The 19,176-nt window shown below is 36.9% G+C and overlaps 2 protein-coding genes across 6 annotated transcripts in view; one reads left to right on the top strand and one right to left on the bottom strand.

Annotated features, from left to right (window-relative positions):
* Window positions 1–19,176, top strand: part of LOC106884137 (alanyl-tRNA editing protein Aarsd1) — a 426,316-nt gene that overhangs the window by 116,215 nt on the left and 290,925 nt on the right. The window lies entirely within an intron of this gene.
* Window positions 7,477–19,176, bottom strand: part of LOC149132385 (alanyl-tRNA editing protein Aarsd1-like) — a 38,023-nt gene continuing 26,323 nt past the window's right edge. Inside the window, exon 3 of the mRNA XM_089364878.1 lies at window positions 7,477–7,542. Within this exon, the coding sequence (XP_089221004.1) occupies window positions 7,504–7,542 (39 nt within the window). The 3' untranslated portion in view covers window positions 7,477–7,503. The remainder of the gene's footprint in view (window positions 7,543–19,176) is intronic.

Raw genomic sequence — 19,176 nt, forward strand, 5'->3', positions numbered from 1 at the left:
TTGCGACTGTGTCACCAGATCTATGCACCAACATAGATTCTCAGACATTCGTGTTCTCTATTGTTGAACCCGTTTGGCTAAAATGTCTGAAACTTGATGAGATTATTTGCCTGCAGATGTCCCCTAATCCAGCTTTGTCCTCTCCCTATATCCATATCTGCTTTACTGTCTGTACGGTCATATTATATTTCAATAAACACATATTGCTATCCACCTGATATAGCTCATACCATAGAACAAACAAAATTAAAATTTTAAAAAAAACAGACACGGTTGGTGCAGGAGTGGCTGAGTGGTAAGTAGCTTGCTTACCAACCACATGGTTCCAGGTTCAGTACCACTGTGTCGCACCTTGGGCAAAAGTCTTCTACTTTAGCCTCAGGCCAACAAAAACCTCGTGAGTGGATTTGGTAGACGGAAATTGAAAGAAGCCCATCATGTGTGTGTGTGCATGTGTGTGTCTTTGTGCATGTGTGTATGTGTCTGTATGTAAGTGTGTGCATCTTGTTCTGTTTGTTTTTTTGGTGTTTGTGTTTGTCAACTGGAGTTGGTTCGGTTATGTTCCCCGTAACTCAACAATTCAGCAAAAAGAAAATGATAGAACAAAATACCAAACCATCAAAACAAAAAAAAATAAATTAATTAAAAAAACACTAAACCCATTAAGACAGTGCTCTAGCATAGCCGCAATCCAATGACTGCAACAACAAGTAACAGATGAAAGATACGATCCTAATAAGTGACTCAGATTTAATTGAAAAACAAAGAAGGTAAAAAAAAAAAAAAAAGATTTGAGCTGGGTCACCAGATTGAAAATCACGCAAACACCTAGAACATGAGAGATGGGGAAAGAAGAGAAAGAAAAGGTGAAGAAGAACAGAGAGAAGATGAGGAGAAGGTAGTCGGAAACTGTCAATTATGCTAAACAGTTGAGATGATATGCAAACACATGAAACTTTCAAAATAATTGATGGTTAATATGGTAGGCGTCAAAGCACCAGGTGCAGAAGGCCTGGCTTTTTTCAGTTTGAGGTTTTAGCTTGAAGCTAATTATATTCAAAAATAAAAGAATCGCTAAGTTTGCCAACGAATGTGGTTGTAGGATGGCAGTGTTGATTTACAATGAGTGTGTACATTTCTGCGTGTCATACAAACAGAATGATGATGATGATGACGACGACGACGATGATGATGATGATGATGATGATGATGATGATGATGCAACAAGCATGGACTTGACAGAGAAAAACAGTGGTACAAACATAAACCCAAAGGCATAATTGAAAATGATAATGCAAAGATCCTGTGGGAGTTTATGATCCACTGCGACCATGAGAAAGAGAATAGGAAACCAGACATAGGTGCAGGAGTGGCTGTGTAGTAAGTAGCTCGCTTACCAAACACATGGTTCCGGGGTTCAGTCCCACTGCATGGCACCTTGGGCAAGTATCTTCTACTATAGCCTCGGGCCGACCAAAGCCTTGTGAGCAGATTTGGTAGACGGAAACTGAAAGAAGCCCATCATATATATGTATATATATGTATATATATATATAAATGTATGTGTGTTTGTGTGTCTGTGTTTGTCCCCACAACATCGCTGTGTTTGTCCCCACAACATCGCTTGACAACCGATGCTGGTGTGTTTACGTCCCTGTAACTTAGCGGTTCGGCAAAAAGAGACCGATAGAATAAGTACTAGGCTTACAAAGAATAAGTCCTGGGGTCGAGTTGTTCGACCAAAGGTGGTGCTCCAGCATGGCCGCAGTCAAATGACTGAAACAAGTAAACGAGTAAAAGAGAGAGTGTTAATTGAGAAAGAAAGCAGATGATGCCAGATCATAGATATAGCATGCCCAGCTGACAAGAAGGTATGCGATTAGGAAGAAAGAAAAGTCGAGAGATATGACAGGTTAGCTTGGGAGGTTAAGCAGTTGTGGTCACTGACAAAGGTAGTAGTAGTACCACTAATTGTTGGAGCTGTGGGAACAGTGAGTAAAAGTCTTGAGAATTACATGGAACAAATTGGAGTGGCAATAAGGGTGGAGCCCTTGCAGAAAACAGCACTGCTTGGAACCACTGAAATACACCCGAAGGTGCTCAATAAATAAGGGGTGTTATCTTAGTTCACTGGGAGGAAACAGCTGTGTAAAGACAATAAATAATAATGATGATGATGATGATGATCTTTTCTGCTCTAGGCACAAGGCTCGAAACTTTTGGGGGAAGGGGGGGCAGTCAATTAGATCAACACCAGTACACAACTGGTACTTAATTTATCGACCCCAAAAGAATGAAAGGCAAAGTCGACCTCAGCCAAAGTTCCTGGCTTTTGGTAAAAGAAAATACAGGAGGATTAGTTAATTATGATTTTGTTCAACATATTCCCCTCTCAGATTCACACACTTATTGCAGAGGTCGTTCGGTTTTTCTAAGCCCTATAAAAGAACGCGGACAGTTGGGCCTCCAACCAGGCCTTTCACGATACCCTTAAAGCCAGGAACTTTCCAGCACCCCACCTCATACAACATAGAAATAAACTGTTTGAGCACACCCTCGTACACACACACACACACACACACCATACATTTCAAGAACAAAAGTATTGTTGGCTGTCCATTTCCAGCAAGTCAATCATGAGTTCATTGCATTTCCGATAGCGAAACTCACAAAGGAATTCCTGTGCAACTTGAACAGAGAAAGATAGAATTGTTTTCAATTTTGTCTTTTAATTAATAATGCTCCAGTTTATCAGCAATTTTCACACTGATGCACATACGTTTTTCTACCAATATACACATACATAAACACATACATATGTAGACACACACACATGTCCATATATATATATATATATATATATATATATATATATACATATACATACATATATATATATATATATATATATATATATACACATACATATATATATATATATATACACATACATATATATATATATATATATATATATATATATATATATATATATATATATATATATATATATATGCATTACATATATATATTAAACACATTATGTATATACATGATGTACCTATTCTAAAATTGGATAAACATGATAAACGTGTGTGTGTGTGTGTATATATATATATATATATATATAAATATATATACACGCGCGCACACACACATGTATACACACACACACAGCTTTAGCTTTTAAACCGGTCATATTCAATCCAAATATTTTACCTGTTTTATGACCAAACTGGTCAGCTCTGACCTCTCACACTTACTCCACAATGTCATTCTAAATATAATGGTCGCACCATTGAAATCGCAAAGCTATGCAATAATGCATGACAGATTAAAAACAATGTGAATAAATAAGCATTCTATTTGACAGTAATTTGAATGTTAAAGGGATATGTAATGTTTATCTCACTTTTAGAACTGATACATCAAGTATATATATATATATATATATATATATATATATATATATATATATATGTATGTATGTATATACCAGAGTAAGCACATAAATGTGGAACGAGGTGGAAAAATTAGTACTCGAATACCAGAGGTAGAGTAATATGCTTTATTGAAAAGCAGCAAAAATATCACAAAAACTGTTACTGCAGTGGTGACGATGATGATGATAGTGATGATAAAACAGTGGTGGTGGTTGTGGTGATGATGATGATGATGATGATGATGATGATGGTGACGAAGTATATTTTTTTAATTGCAAAGTTGGTCAAAAGCAAGAAGGGTAAAAGTACTTGAAGCACTAAAATCAATATATACATTCATGTAAATTTCAAATTAGAAGGGAGAAGGGTGGGGTGGAGACGGAGAGAGGTGGGGAGAGAGAGAGTACCAAACCAGGTGTAGTATAGAGTGTCCGAGTTTTTGTGCTTTAACTATGAATTGCAAAGCCATTATAAACTGATGAGATTGGTAAAGCTGTACGTTGAATTGTAGCAATTAGTGATGTTCAACGATAACGATGTTTGATGATAACGATGTTTAATTACGAGGATGGTGACAATGACTGCTATGACAATGAAGAATACATCAATTAATTACATATACACAGAATTTAATGATTTCAGAAAATATATATATATTGTTTGGTTCTTTTGGGTTTTTTAAAATTTTATTTTATTTTATATTACTTCAGATCTCTGCTTATACGATACAACAATAACAAAAGCCATGGCTGAAGCTAGACCCATCAAGTGTAAGATATTATATTAATCCTCCTTGTTATACTCTATCTATCTTTCTATCTATCTATATGTATCAATGTGGAGGCGCAATGGCCCAGTGGTTAGGGCAGCGGACTCACGGCCATAGGATCGCGGTTTCAATTCCCAGACTGGGTGTTGTGAGTGTTTATTGAGTGAAAACACCTAAAGTTCCACAAGGCACCAGCAGGGGATGGTGGTGAACCCTGCTGTACTCTTTCACCACAACTTTCTCTCATTCATACTTCCTGTTTCTCTTGTGCCTGTAATTCAAAGGGTCAGCCTTGTCACACTGTGCCACGCTGAATATCCCTGAGACCTACATTAAGGGTACACGTGTCTGTGGAGAGCTCAGCCACTTGCACGTTAATTTCACGAGCAAGCTGTTCCGTTGATCGGATCAACTGGAACCCTCGTCGTCGTAACCAATGGAGTGCCAACCAACCAATATGTATCAATACATGTGTGGAGATGTATCGCCTAATGGTTAGGGTGGTGGACTCATGATCGTAAGATTGTGGTTTCAATTCCTGAACTGGGCGATGTGTTGTGTTCTTTAGGAAAACATTTTATTTCCCATTGCTCCAGTCCACTCAGCTGGCAAAAATGAGTAAATCCTGCAACGGACCGGCGTCCTGTCCAGGTGAGGAATATAGAGTTGGAATTTATAGAAAAACGAAATACAAAGACAGGTGTATGAACAACAAGCAGGTGTATTAGTTTGAAGCTCGGGAAAGTGAAAAAGTCTTTTACATTTTGAGCCTGTGCTCTTCGGCAGAAAGGAATAAGAGAAAATAAACAGAGAGAGAGACTGAAAAAACCGTGTAGAGTTCAGCCAGCGGTTCAGCATGAGGAATATACATACCATTGAAACCAGGAAACCGGTCCTCATGAGCTTGACATGGCTCAAGAAGGAAATATATTTTTATTTACATGTACATGTGGTGGGGGGTGCTCTAGTTTGGGAATTCCAGGGTATTGTGGAGCTCGGAACCACTTCTTAGCCACTACTGTCCTCAGATCTACTCTGACCTGGGGCAGTAGCACCTGTGAAAGTCCTAGTCATAGGTTAAATAGCCACATATGACAATATTGCATCTGAGTGTGGGGATACAGAAATACCTCTGATCGGTGTGATGGAGCACAGTAAAAACCATTGACAGGGGGGATCCCCAGCTCTTATCACAGCATCCTTCTAGGAGAGAGACACTCTGATGTAAAACCTGTGGATTCACATGATTGCCAGTTATCACATTTTGGTCTGTCACAAGGTACTAATCACAAAGGCTCAGAGAGTGGTTCTTGTGCTGTACAATTGTTTATCATCTCTATAATCCAAAGACATACAGATGATTCTTTATAGTGATCTCTTTTGTGACTCCGTCTACTGAAAGTTCCATAGCAATGGAAGAGTGGCAACATGTATAAGCTGAACCAGCTGGAAGCACACAAGAAGTTACAATTTTTGTCTGTCGCCTATTCTACAAACCATGCAGATCTGCAACGAGACTGAGTAGTAATGTGAGAGGTCATGGCTGGATAGCTGGAAATGCCATTGACAATGAAGAAGCACAAGGAGACACTAATTCTCTGCGATGATAGAGCAATCACCGTGTGTGTGTGTGTGTGTGTGTAGATATGAGTATATATATATATATATATATATATATATATATATATATATGTATATGTGTGTATGTATATATTTCGGTCACTACTACAGCTGCTGCTGCTGCTGCTTGTGCTACTTCCACCCCTACCACTACAACCAATTAACTACTACTACTGACACGGACAGAGGTCACTGCCATTTACCATTACCGACACGGTCACTACTACTACTACAACCAACGAAAAATGCCCCCACATGGACTATTGACACCAGTTAGGAACAATTATGAACTCTTCATTTAATTTCATTTTTTTAAACATGTATTTTTGATAAGGTTCGTTTTTACAAGAAATAAAGCATGTTAAAAATATCTGACAAAATTTTAAATTAAAATTCATTTTTTATATATTGGCGTTTTCAAACTTCTTTTTTATAAATATGAAGGGGATGTTTCTATGTGGCCTGCTTGTTTGTTGCACCTTGTTTACCATTTTGTCCTTGTTCTTTTGCCACGTCATGTACCCAGTTATGTATCTATATGTACATGTAGATGAAAGTATATACATACATGTACATATATATGCATATACTCATATATTGTTTATATATATATATATATATATATATATATATATATATATATATGTATATGTGCATGTGTGTGTATAATAGGTGTGTATATGTGTGTGTGTATATGTATACACACACACATATATGAATGTATGCCTATATACAAGAATGTTACATGTGATATGACAGGTAAACTTTTGATGTATACTTTTGCCATCATGGGTAACATCAGGAAATATGGCTCATATACAACAATAATTATAACTTAACTTTTATCAAATTTCTTGGTGCTTACACAGAATTATGAAATGAATACTAATTTTCAAAAGAAAAATGCCTATTACTTTAAAATAAAATTAAGTAAAACAAATTTCTCATTTGTAAATTTGCAATGAATGTACATTTTTACTTTTCTAAATATTATCAGCTTAATCGCAATCTATTCCAACAAAAGCCTAACTCTGCAAAATTTCATATTAAAAAATGTGTATTTTTTTTTCAGAATTAGCATTGTCTTCCACCATGTCTCATTAATGCACTCATCCTACTTCTCTTCTATTCATTTGTTCTGTATCTCAATTTTATTCTCTCTGCCAGCTTCTTTCTAAGTGTGAGTGGAGAAATCAAGAAACCAGCCAACCAGCATTCATATCAACTGTTATTAGACAGAAGATTAAACTTGGCTGTATGGTAAGAAGCTTGCTTCCCAACCACTTACTTCCAGGTTCAATCCCACTGTTATTTTTTTTTTTTCAACCTTAACCTGAAAATAATACATCAAAAAGATAGTGTGTGCGTTTAAGTGGTAAAAGGTGACCATCCCCCAAAAAAGTATGATAAACACAAGATGCAGTTTATGCCATTTGTTCCCTATGCACTTTTCACTATTGTGGTAATTTGCATCCTCTGCAGCGGGTGTTCATAGCACATTAGAATGCAGATCCACAGCGGTCCTTCAGGAGAACAACACACACACACACACACACACACACACACACACACACACACGTGCGCAAGTTTATATTCATTGGTTAGTAAAAAAATTTACTTTTAAAAATTAAATTTTATCTGGTGTTAATAATGTATGCATGCATGACAGTATCAAATTTCAAATGTACTTACTGTTCCTCTATCATCAGGCTGCAAAATTAGAATAAAAAAAAGAAAACGTGAGAAAATAAATAAGAAATTCATATTTAGGAGAAAAAATGAATTTTCATATTAATTGATATATCTGAAGCAAAAAAAATAAAATTGAAAATTACTATTTAGTTAAAAAAACATGCACGAAAAAAGAAATGAAATTTAAGATATTAATGAGAAAAAAAGAAAAGAATTACAGTATTTCTAACTGTAGGTTTGTCATTTTTTTCTTTTTTGTTAATTTTAAGAAATAATTCTAGGTAATTGTTCAAAATAATTTATTGTCAATTGAAGGCATTCAATTGCTTCTTGTTTTCTTATATTTTCTTTGCTTTTGGGGATTTCTTTCTTTAGGTCCTTAACCCATCTATAAGTACATGTATATAGAGAATAATTCAAAATGTCTTTTGTTTTTTTTTTTCAACCTTAACTTGAAAATAATAGAAACAAAATAGTTTTCCTCTGAGATTTCTTTTAAATGAAATTTGAGAAAGAATTAAAAATTAATTCCATTTAATTGTTCAAAATAATTCATTATAAATTGAAAGAAAATATCCCTATTTTAAACGAACATTGCTTCTTCAATTAATTTTATATTTTTTAATGTTAGATCCTATATGCTTTTCAATACCAATGCCTGAAATTTTGAGGGAGAGTCTAGTCAATTACATAGCCCCCAGAGCTCAACTTATTTCACTGACCCCAAAAAGAAAATGTAAAGCAAAGTCGACTTCTGCAGAATTTGAACTCAGAACATAAAGACGGATGAAATGTCATTAAGCATTCTGTCCGTGTGCTAATGATTCTGCCAGCTCACCATCCTCACAGGTACATGACCCCCACTCATGTATGCATGTATGTCACATGGTCAGGCCACTGGCAACTAAATCAAGAACCCTACCAAGCCTTTCATAAGGAAGGTGATTTTCATTGGAAACCCCACAGGATGAAAAACAAGACCTGTCAAAAAACAGAAGAACTTAGCGGGATCAACAGCTATTCAAAAGATGGGAGTGAGAGGTTCCTGGTCTTTGTTTAGACTTTTCCCAAGGAGAAGGGAAACTCAGATGTAACACCTATAATTTCCTTTGCATTCTTCTTTTGAGGTAAACACATACATTAAGATTTAAAAAGTGTGTCTTATATGCTGGAATATACAGTATATATTATGCTGTTCTATATCTTAGAGATGAGGAATTCCATACCTTATTTCTACAAAATTCTACCAGGACACCTGATGAAGGCTGGAGAGTAAATCAGCCAAAACGTGTTAACGGCAAACAAGATGAGGACACATATCCGTCCAATGTAAATAATGTACAGAATTCCTCATTTCTAAAATAAAAAGCAGTATTATCTAATCGGTACAGAGCCAGAATTAGACTTCAATGTGAATAAATAATAATAATAATAATAACAATAACGACAACAACAGCAGCAAAAAAATGCCTTAGGATTGAGAACCTAGTGTTGGGTTCAAAATTCCACCAGGACACCTGATGAAGGCTGGAGAGTAAATCAGCCGAAACATTGTGGTAACAACAAACAAGATGAGGACACATATCCGTCCAATGTAAATAACGTAAATAAAGGCTATATTATTATGTAAACCTACTGCTTCTTTACCTCCCTCTACTAACTACTTGTCACATTTAGCCTTCTACTTTAACCTTTAGCAAGCTGAAGGTGAATCATGTTTAAAGTGTAGCATTGCCTATGTGCAACGCTTTTCCAGGCACAGGCATATATATGTACTTCCATACTCATGACATCATAAATAACAGCATTGTAAAATAAATGAGCTAAACCCAGTATTTAATAAATACACTGGCATAACATACATTCCCTATGTCTGATATGCAATTGTTATGACATATCTATTGCCCAGCTACACTCTGATCACAGTTCCTTTATCAAAAGTAATATATAATATCAATAGTCAATATAACATGCATTCCCCCAACATATGATATAAATATATGTCTTATAATATAAAGCAGTTATGTTGAGACATACTTGCATCACAACATAGAAATTTTATCCAATATGCATTCACTGCTTATAATTCTTATGGTTAATATAAACGAGTTCCCATATAAAATATATTACAATTTTCTTGTACAAACATATACATATTTGCAATACACCTTTATAATATACATGTCAAATGTTTCCCATATTTATTGTGCAGTGCATCATATATTACTGAACATAATTTAGACTTTCTTTCATTCTTTCATTGAGTCTCTTTTTGTGAACATAATTGAAATGACATGTCCTTGATGGGGTTTTTTTTTTTGGTTTTTTTTACTCTAATATACAGTTTCATGCTTAATTCAGCAGATCTATTACCACATTTTTTGTGGAGGACCTATTTCTAATTAGATTTACTTCGTAATTCCTCATTCAGATTATTTCTTCTTCAAGTATATAATCACCACCACCACCACTACTACTACTACTACTACTACTACTACTACTACTACTACTACTACTACTACTACTACTACTACTACCAACAACAACAACAACAGCAAACACACAAAAAAATCTTAATGAAATCCAGCCACCCTGGGTTTCCTGGCTGGAATATTGATTTTCTCTTGATGTTTTTCAAGTTGCTTTCACCAGGTTTTTCCTGTGCTTCTTATTAATAAGAATATCTTTATTCTCTAAAGAGATCAAGTGCACTACTACGTGTTGGACATCATACCACACACACACACACACACACACACACACACACACATATATATCATCATCATTATCGTTTAACGTCCGCTTTCCATGCTAGCAGGGGTTGGACGATTTGACTGAGGACTGGTGAAACCGGATGGCAACACCAGGCTCCAATCTAATTTGGCAGAGTTTCTACAGCTGGATGCCCTTCCTAACGCCAACCACTCAGAGAGTGTAGTGGGTGCTTATATATATATATATATATAATTACAGTCAAGTTTATTACAGAAAACAAAGATAATAAACATGGTTGTATGTTTTCATCCCTAAAAGGAATTGAACTTGCAACCCACTTCATTAGTTCTGCATTATGTAAACAATTAGCAGAGTAGAAAAGAAAAGAATGAATGAATAAATGTATGTATGTATCATGTATGCATGCATAGATTGTTTGAAGTGGTGCACAGATTTTATCATCATCATTTAACATCTGTTGTCCATGCTGGCATGGGTTGAACGGTTTGACCAGAGCTGGCAAGCTAGAGCGCTATCAGGAGGTAGTCAGAATTTAGGATAAAATTTTATCCAAAATCCTCCTTTTTCTTAATGTGCATGTGTGTGTGTGTGTGGTCTGATCAATAAGTATCCGGACCATTGCCATAGTAACGTAGCTATAGCATACAGAGTGAAGCCGCTTGGCACAAATTGACCATGCTGTGCATGTGCACTAAGTTTTAACACTCTAGCTCACATCGGCTGTTTGCAGCAATGCTGGGAAGGAAGGTGTGTAATGTGTGATTGTCGCATTGACCATGACAGAGAAAGTTGAGCAGAGAATCTGCATCAAATTTGGCCAAAAGCTTGGTGATACCTGCTCAGAGGCCTGCACAATGTTTGCAAAAAGTTTTCCTCATTCTCAATACAATCAAGGAGATTTTGTGCAACTGAAACCCAAGTATATTTTTGGTCAGCTGAAAGCAATTTTAGCACAAACTTGGCAAACCCATGTCTCAAACCCAAATCTTCAGTGATAATGGACTAAACTGAGCCGTAACTAATCTGCACATCCTTTGATAACTCACGGCTGGTGATTCAATGATTTCCCTTTACAGCTGCATGCACATCTGCAAAGTTTTTCTCAGTTCTATTGGTTATAGGTCTCTCAGAACATTCATCAATATCAACTCTTTTCGGCCATCTTGGAAATGCCTGAACCACTCGTACACTTGTGTGCGGCTCATACACCCCTCTCCATACACTTTCTGCAACTTTGCTTTGGCCTCTGAGCAGGTATCACCATGACAACTTTCTCTGTCATGGTCAATGTGATGATCACACACTACACACTTTCCTTCCAAGCACTGCTGTAAACAGCTGAAGTAAGCTGGAACGTTAAAACTTAGTTCTTCATGCACAGCAGAGTTCAAGGTCAATCTTTGCCAAGCGGCTTCACTCTGTATGCTTTAGCTTCGTTACTATGGCAACTGTTTGGATACTTATTGACCAGACCTCATATATATATATATATATATCATCATCATCATCGTTTAACATCCGCTTCCATGCTAGCATGGGTTGGATGATTTGACTGAGGACTGGCAAACCGGATGGCTGCACCAGGCTCCAATCTAATCTGGTAGAGTTTCTACAGCTGGATGCCCTTCCTAACTCAACCAGTATTTAATTTATCATCCCTGAAAGGAAAAACGGCAAAGTTGACCTCAGCGAAATTTGAACTCAAAACGTAAGGACAGACGAAATACTTTGCAGCATTTTGCCTGTTGTGCAACCAACTGTGCCACCTTGTCACCTTAATTCATGTCATTAATGTTGACAAGTCAGTAGTTGGCTCCTCTGACACTAATAACGAATTCACATCGTTAGGTACTTAGCTGCTGATCAACTCAGATCATTTAGTCAACTAGAAGAGTCTTGTCTTCAAAAACGGTTACAACCATCAATTTACATCACACACATCACTGTATCATGCTGCTTTCTGATGGTATAAGTGTTTAAAATATTCAAGGTCACTGGTTAATTGTTCCAGTTTAAACATATTGATTTCACTTTATAAAGGTTGCGTGTTTCTGACAAAACTATAGGCCATCGTATTCATAAAAACATGTTGAAAGGCATGTACACCTATGGAGATGATATCAGTATATGTAGTCACATCATTGATGAACATAATAAAAATGCATATAAATTCATACTTCTAGTATAACACAGAATAATAACAAGCATACATTTTCAGCTAAATCTATCTGTATTCTGGATTATCAAATTAGCCTAACAAATTGCACTTTGATCCATTGCATTTAACTCCAGTTAAAGAAATCTCTGTGCCTACTAATAAACAATCATTATACTGCATAACGGGTCTGTTTGCCTATTTATGCAATGGCTTCCTCACTTCTCTGAAAGAAGAAGACCTCTAATTAATGCTCAATTCCCACTGTTGGATGAAACTGTAATGGCAATTTGGTGAACTTAGAAACAGCTCTTAACCCTTTTATTGCAGAATGTGTGTAAAGCAGCTTTATATATCAATCTATCTTTTGTTGAGGAATGTCATGTTTGAAACTAGTTTCTGAAATACATCAAGTTTACTTATGTGATGTGACTTAGAGAAAATAACTTCTATTTTTAGTAGAGATTTAACATCATAACTGGAATTTAATTTTACAGTGAAAGGCTTGAGGAGAAGGCTAAAATAGGTGTGCATATATAAACACACACACATGCACGTGCACACATATATAAATATATATATATATATATGGAAAGAAGAGGTGTATTCCCACGCAGAAAAAATATAAAACTTGTTTGGGGATTTGAAAATGCACCTGAATCTAAAAAAATGTGTAGCCATTTTTAAATAGATTTATTCACTTTTGACGATTTTTTGCTTACCATCATCATCATCATCATCGTTTAACATCCGCCTTCCATGCTAGCATGGATGGGATGATTTGACAGGAGCTAGCCAGGTAAACCCTGCACCAGACTTCTGTGACTGTTTTGGCAGAATTTTTACAGTTGGATGCCCTTCCTAATACCAATCACTCAGCAGAGTGGACTTTTACGTGACACAAGCACAAGCGAGGTCACTTCTGGCAAGGGTTTTACAGCTGGATGCGCTTCCAAATGCCAACCATTTTACAGTGTTGACTGAATGCTTTTTAAGTGGCACCTGCACTGACAGAGTCACCAAGTACCTTGCAAGGCAAAAAAAATCTTTTGAGAGGGGAGGGGGCATTGGAGGAGGTGATTTTGTGTCAGAGGATGAAAGGTTATAGTTAGGCAGAAACAGGTAGCTTGCTGCAGAGGAGGAACAAGGTTACTCAGCCGGTTGGGGGGGAGATCAGGAATGAAAACAAAAACAGGAAAGGAAATACATGGTTACCCAACCTGAGGGAAGAGCAGGAGAAGGAGAGAGAGAGTGGGGACAGCAGGATAGAGATGGTGAGATGGTGGCAAAGTGCCGGGTATACTAACAAGGGACAGGGATCAGAACATAAACGGAATGGTTGAGTAAAAGAAGAGAGAGATATAGATGGTGGCAAGTGCCAGGGCATACCCTTGAGGTTCGAATGTCATAATATAAGTGGCAGTATATTGTGAAAGAGAGTACGGAGGGGGAGTAGGACGTGAGTGGTGAAAACCTGGGTATATATAGAGGCGGTGCTACCAGATAGCAATAATACTGAGAAACAGGGCTGTGAGGATAGGATTGGGGAGTGAGAGCTAGGGACAGTGTATGAAGGAGGAAGTGTGGGGGAGAGATGTGTTAGATTAGTCTGTTGAGGTAGGGTGTGTGAAAAGTTTTCTTGTTATGTGTGGGTAGAACACACAAGTTGGGGGCTAGTGGATAGTAATGATACCAGTGAGACAGGATATGTGGGTGGAACACACAGGTCAGGGGCTAGCAGAGAGCAATGATACAGTTGTACAGGGCTGAGGGGACAGGATTGGGAGGTAAGCCTAATGCATGAAATGGAAATGTAAAGAAGAGAAGTGACGTAGAGCTGTAGTTTGGTTTGTTGTGGTAGGGTGTGTGAGAGGTTTTCTTGTTAAATGTGGGTGGGCCGCACAATGCTTCTAGAACTCAAGAACCTCATATTGCCAGACATCTCAGTCCATGGTAATTTCCTGTGTGAAGTCCAACATCCTGAGATCAGTCCTCACCACTTCGTCCCACATCTTCCTGGATCTCCCTCTTCCACGAATACCATCCACGTTCAGTGATCGGCATTACTTTATACAGCTATCGCCATTCATACGCATCACATCTCCAAACCAGCAGAGTCCTCTCTTTTGTATGCTACATTTGATTCCTCTTCTGCCCAACTTTTCTCTCAATACATTTGCATTTTGTCATACATGTACACTGATGTTGTACCTATTACATATTACCTTCATTTCTCTCCAGTCTGCATATGTCTTCTGCATTCAGAGCCCATGTCTCACTACCATGGAGTATAGCTGCTTGCACACAAGCATCACGCAGTCTACCTTTCACTCTGAGAGAGAGAGTCCTTTTGTTGTCAACAGAGGTAATAGCTCTCTGAACTATTACCTATTCTTATTCTAGAAACAATACTTTCAGAGCATCCTCCACCATTGCTAATTTGGTCACCTAGGTAACAGAAACTGTCTACAACATCAAGAGAGCCCCCTAGGCATTTGATAGAATCTAATTCTCGTGTGCTCTTAGTGCTTATTGTTCCTGCACACCTGTCACATAAAAAGATGACTTTATCTCTTAATCTACCTGTGATTCCATTGCACCTCTTATGTGTCCATAGTTTACACTGAGAGCAGCAAATGGAATTTCTTTCCAGATAAACAGTTTATGTTTACCCTATACTGTTAAGGAACAGAAAAACAGAACTAATGTCAACTTGAAATATTTGCTAACCCTTTGAAGAGCAGCAGACAGAGAACTTGTAGAGATGTATATCATTTGATATATATTTTCAGTCTTCTCTTCTGCTTTCTTAACTACTATCAATGTCTGTTGATGATCACTGCTCCTAACTTCCTGAATACTAGCATAACTTTATGCACTATACACACATTCAAACTAACATACACCTATGCATGCATGCACACACACACACACACACACACACACACACACACACAGGCATGCACACACACACATACTCAGACACGCATGCACATACATATACACACACACACACACACACACATAGTGAGAGGGAGTCAGAGAAAGTAGAAGAGAGAGAAAGAGAGAATATAGTTACTTCTGTAATACAGGGAAGTTGATTTCCTCTTTAAATTAACTGCAGTGAAAGATCATTCGTATCTGAATGTTGCTACACACTCCAAGAGACATGAACAGCATAAAGAATATTTTATGGTTTATGTCTCCAATTTAATTTGCGCAATATAAATTCTTCCGCTGGAAACTCTGATAAAGTCAGTCTATGCACACCACCATCCATCTACACTGCCATCCATCTACTCTGGCATCAATCTACACTATTATCAGTCAAAAACCACCGTCAATCTACATTGCCATCAGTCTACATCACCATTAGTCTCAGCTGCTAGAAATTTACACTGCCATCAATCTATACTGCCATCACTCTACTACACCACCATCAATAAGCACCACCTTCAATCTATTTTGTTATCAGTCTATACTTCCATCAATCTAAACCGCCATCAATCTACAATACTATCAAGCTGCATTACCATCAATCTACACCACTATCAATCTAAACACCCTCAATCTACACTTCCATCAATCTAAACAACCACCAATCTACACTTCCATCAATCTAAACCACTATTAATCTTCACTTCTATTAATCTAAACTTCCATCAATCTACACTTTCATTAATCTAAACAACCATCAATCTAAACCACCATCAATCTACACTTTCATCAATCTAAGCCACCATGAATCTACATTTCCACCAATCTACACTTCCATCAATCTACACTTCCATCAATTTACACCACCATCAATCTTCCAGCAATGAAAATGGGTGCAAAAAAATGGAATAAAATAAAAATGACATTTAATTTCAATGATAGAATCAGTGATGAGTATCGTACAGGAAGACGTAAGCTTGTGATACACTAGTTTCAATTCCCAGGTTTACCTTACTCACTGTGACACTTTGGGTAAGAGGCTACTCTTTAACACCACACCAACATTTTAATGCTCTTAAACTACGGTGTTGCATCCATTTTGTTCTGGAAACAAAAATTCTATAAATTTCATTTATAAAACATGGAAACTTTACATTTTAAAATATTCTTTTCTACTCTAAGAACAAAGCCCAAAATTTGGGTGGTGGAGGCAGTTGATTAGATTGACGTCAGTATGCAACTGGTACTTAATTTCACCCGGTGTGCTAACGTTTCTGCCAACTTGTCGCCTTTAGATTCTAAAATATTGTGTTTGAATGGTAGAACCTGTAGTGAATTTAGTGCCCAACAAGATATAATAGTTTGTTTTTGAATTCGGTTTGTAAGACTCTTGATGTGAACTCATATGTTGAAACACATTTTTTTAATCTTGGGAAGGTCATTACACTAATAGCTAACAAAGTAATCAATTAACTAGTTGGTTAAATAAACCGATAATAAAGAAGTGAAATTGAACCAGTGGACGTGTTTATTATTGACACAATGACCCTCCCGAGATACAACAAGAACCAACAGATTGCAGAGCATTCTTTCTTCTCTTCAGTAAATTTCTCCTCTTCCACATTATTTTTAAAATATTTTGAATATATAAACATAAGACTTTGTTATATCTTCATTACATCTTCAGAATATTTGAATATCCATTACTGCTGCTATGATAAATCTATTTGGTTAAGGCACTTAACTTGTTAGCACTAATGGGTATATAATACATGGCTGTTGTGATTTATCTGACTCTTGAGTTATATTTTGATACTTGTCTGCAATATTTATTAATGCTTGTTGGCAGCAATAGACAATACAGGGGAGATATCACTGTTTACACATGTCAGAAAGGCAAAATTACAGTGAGAAGGTGATGGTGTGTTGTAGCGGAAGCGGTATCATGTTTTAACCCAATCAGATCTGTTTCAACCTGTTCTCTATCTAATATAGAGAGATCTTTAACAAAGGCACACAAAGGCATTGAATTTGTAGGAGAGTAATGTGTGTGTGTGTGTGTGTGTGTGTGTGTGTGTGTGAATGTGTATATATACATGTATGTATGTATGTATAGATATATATCATCATCACCATCATTTAATGTCCATTTTCCATGCTGGCATGGGTTGGACAGTTTGATAGGAGCTGACCAGCTGAAGGACTGTTTAGGCTTCCTGTCATGGCATGGTTTCTACAGCTACATACCCTTCCTAATGCCAACCGCATACACACACACACACACACACAATTCTAGCATCCAGTTCAACCTCTTGCCCTGTGATATGTCCCAGTGGCGATATTGTCCAAACCCTCATCGTCACTGATATGTCCCATGATGATGACGTATTTCGCCATCTCTACAGGACTGGTCCAAATGGTGTACCTTCGCCAACAGACCTTACTGACTGTGACAGTCCACCATTTATTAGCAGTGGACCAGCCCACTTCTTGCCTGGGGGCATCAGCCACAACAACTAGTGAATACAGTCTTAAAAGATACTTAAACTTCTCCACTTGTCTCAGGGATGTTCCACTAACATGCAGAGAGACTGGGAAAATTTTATTTAAAGGACCAATGTCTCGGTCCTTTTCTCATCCCTGCCTTGCAGCATTCAGCAGTGAACCCATTCACTGAAAATCATCTTTGTATATTTGATAAGCATATCTTTAACATTTCTTTGGGGTCCATACAGATAGAATCATTACCCAGCTAAATAAAAGATGAGAAATGGCAGCTAGATCTTCCTTAAATTACATTCTACTGTCTTAAACATAAAAAAAGGGGACATGAAGAATGAAATCCTAGATTTCCTGCATATGGGAAAAAAGACAGGATAGTCATGACTGGAATGTCTTTTATCATAAGTCTACTCAATTAGAGCAGACCTGGGGCTACATAACTTATTTTCAAAGAGAAACTTTACTCAGTATCTTTGTGTCTAGACCAGGGGTTTTCAAACTTTTTGACTTGCAGACCCCTTTGTATTTCAGGCTTTACCTTAGGGACCCCCTTATAAACGCTTATGAAATTTATACATAAATATTTGCTTAAAATAACATATATTTTTACATTTATTTATTTAACAGTATTTAACAAATAGGTTTATTGTCAATTAAAAGATTTAGATTAAAAAACATATATAAAATCAAATTGCCCATAAAAAGTATTTGCTGTCCACGGACCCTCTGTCTTGTCCTTGCGGACCCCCTGTCTTGTCCTTGTGGACCCCCTGTGGTCCGCGGACCACAGTTTGAAAACCCCTGGTCTAGACCATTTAAGAAAAGATATATGCAATGACTGTTCCTTGCCAAAGCATTGTTATTTATGGCAATGCCCCAGCATGGCCACAATCTCTGGCTAAAACAACAAGTAGAAATGTTCTTTTGAGAGATTATTGTGTCAGCTGTTAAAATATTAGCAAAGTTGGATCCATATTTAACAGAAAGAAATTTGCTCAAAAATAAGAGAGAAAAACAAAGGCAGAAAATAAAGCCGACACACAGACTGATGAACAGAAGCAAAGGTCAGATGAGTTTTTGAGTTGTGAGTGAAAAGAAAAACAATATTATTATGTAGATAGAAGAAGTAAACTGATATTGAATTTGTTTACTTAATGTCCAAAAACTGACTTTATTTTATTTACTAACAAGGTTATCCTGACATTTATCTGTCAAAACTCGAATTTTTGTTTGATTGATTTTGGAGGGTTTTCCTCCTCTAACTCCATGTAAATATTTGAAGAAATAAAATTGACAAGGTATGTTAGCTTGCTTCTCCATTA

The sequence above is a fragment of the Octopus bimaculoides genome, chromosome 16, assembly GCF_046866305.1.
Source record: "Octopus bimaculoides isolate indiv1 chromosome 16, ASM4686630v1, whole genome shotgun sequence".
Classification (NCBI taxonomy): domain Eukaryota; kingdom Metazoa; phylum Mollusca; class Cephalopoda; order Octopoda; family Octopodidae; genus Octopus; species Octopus bimaculoides.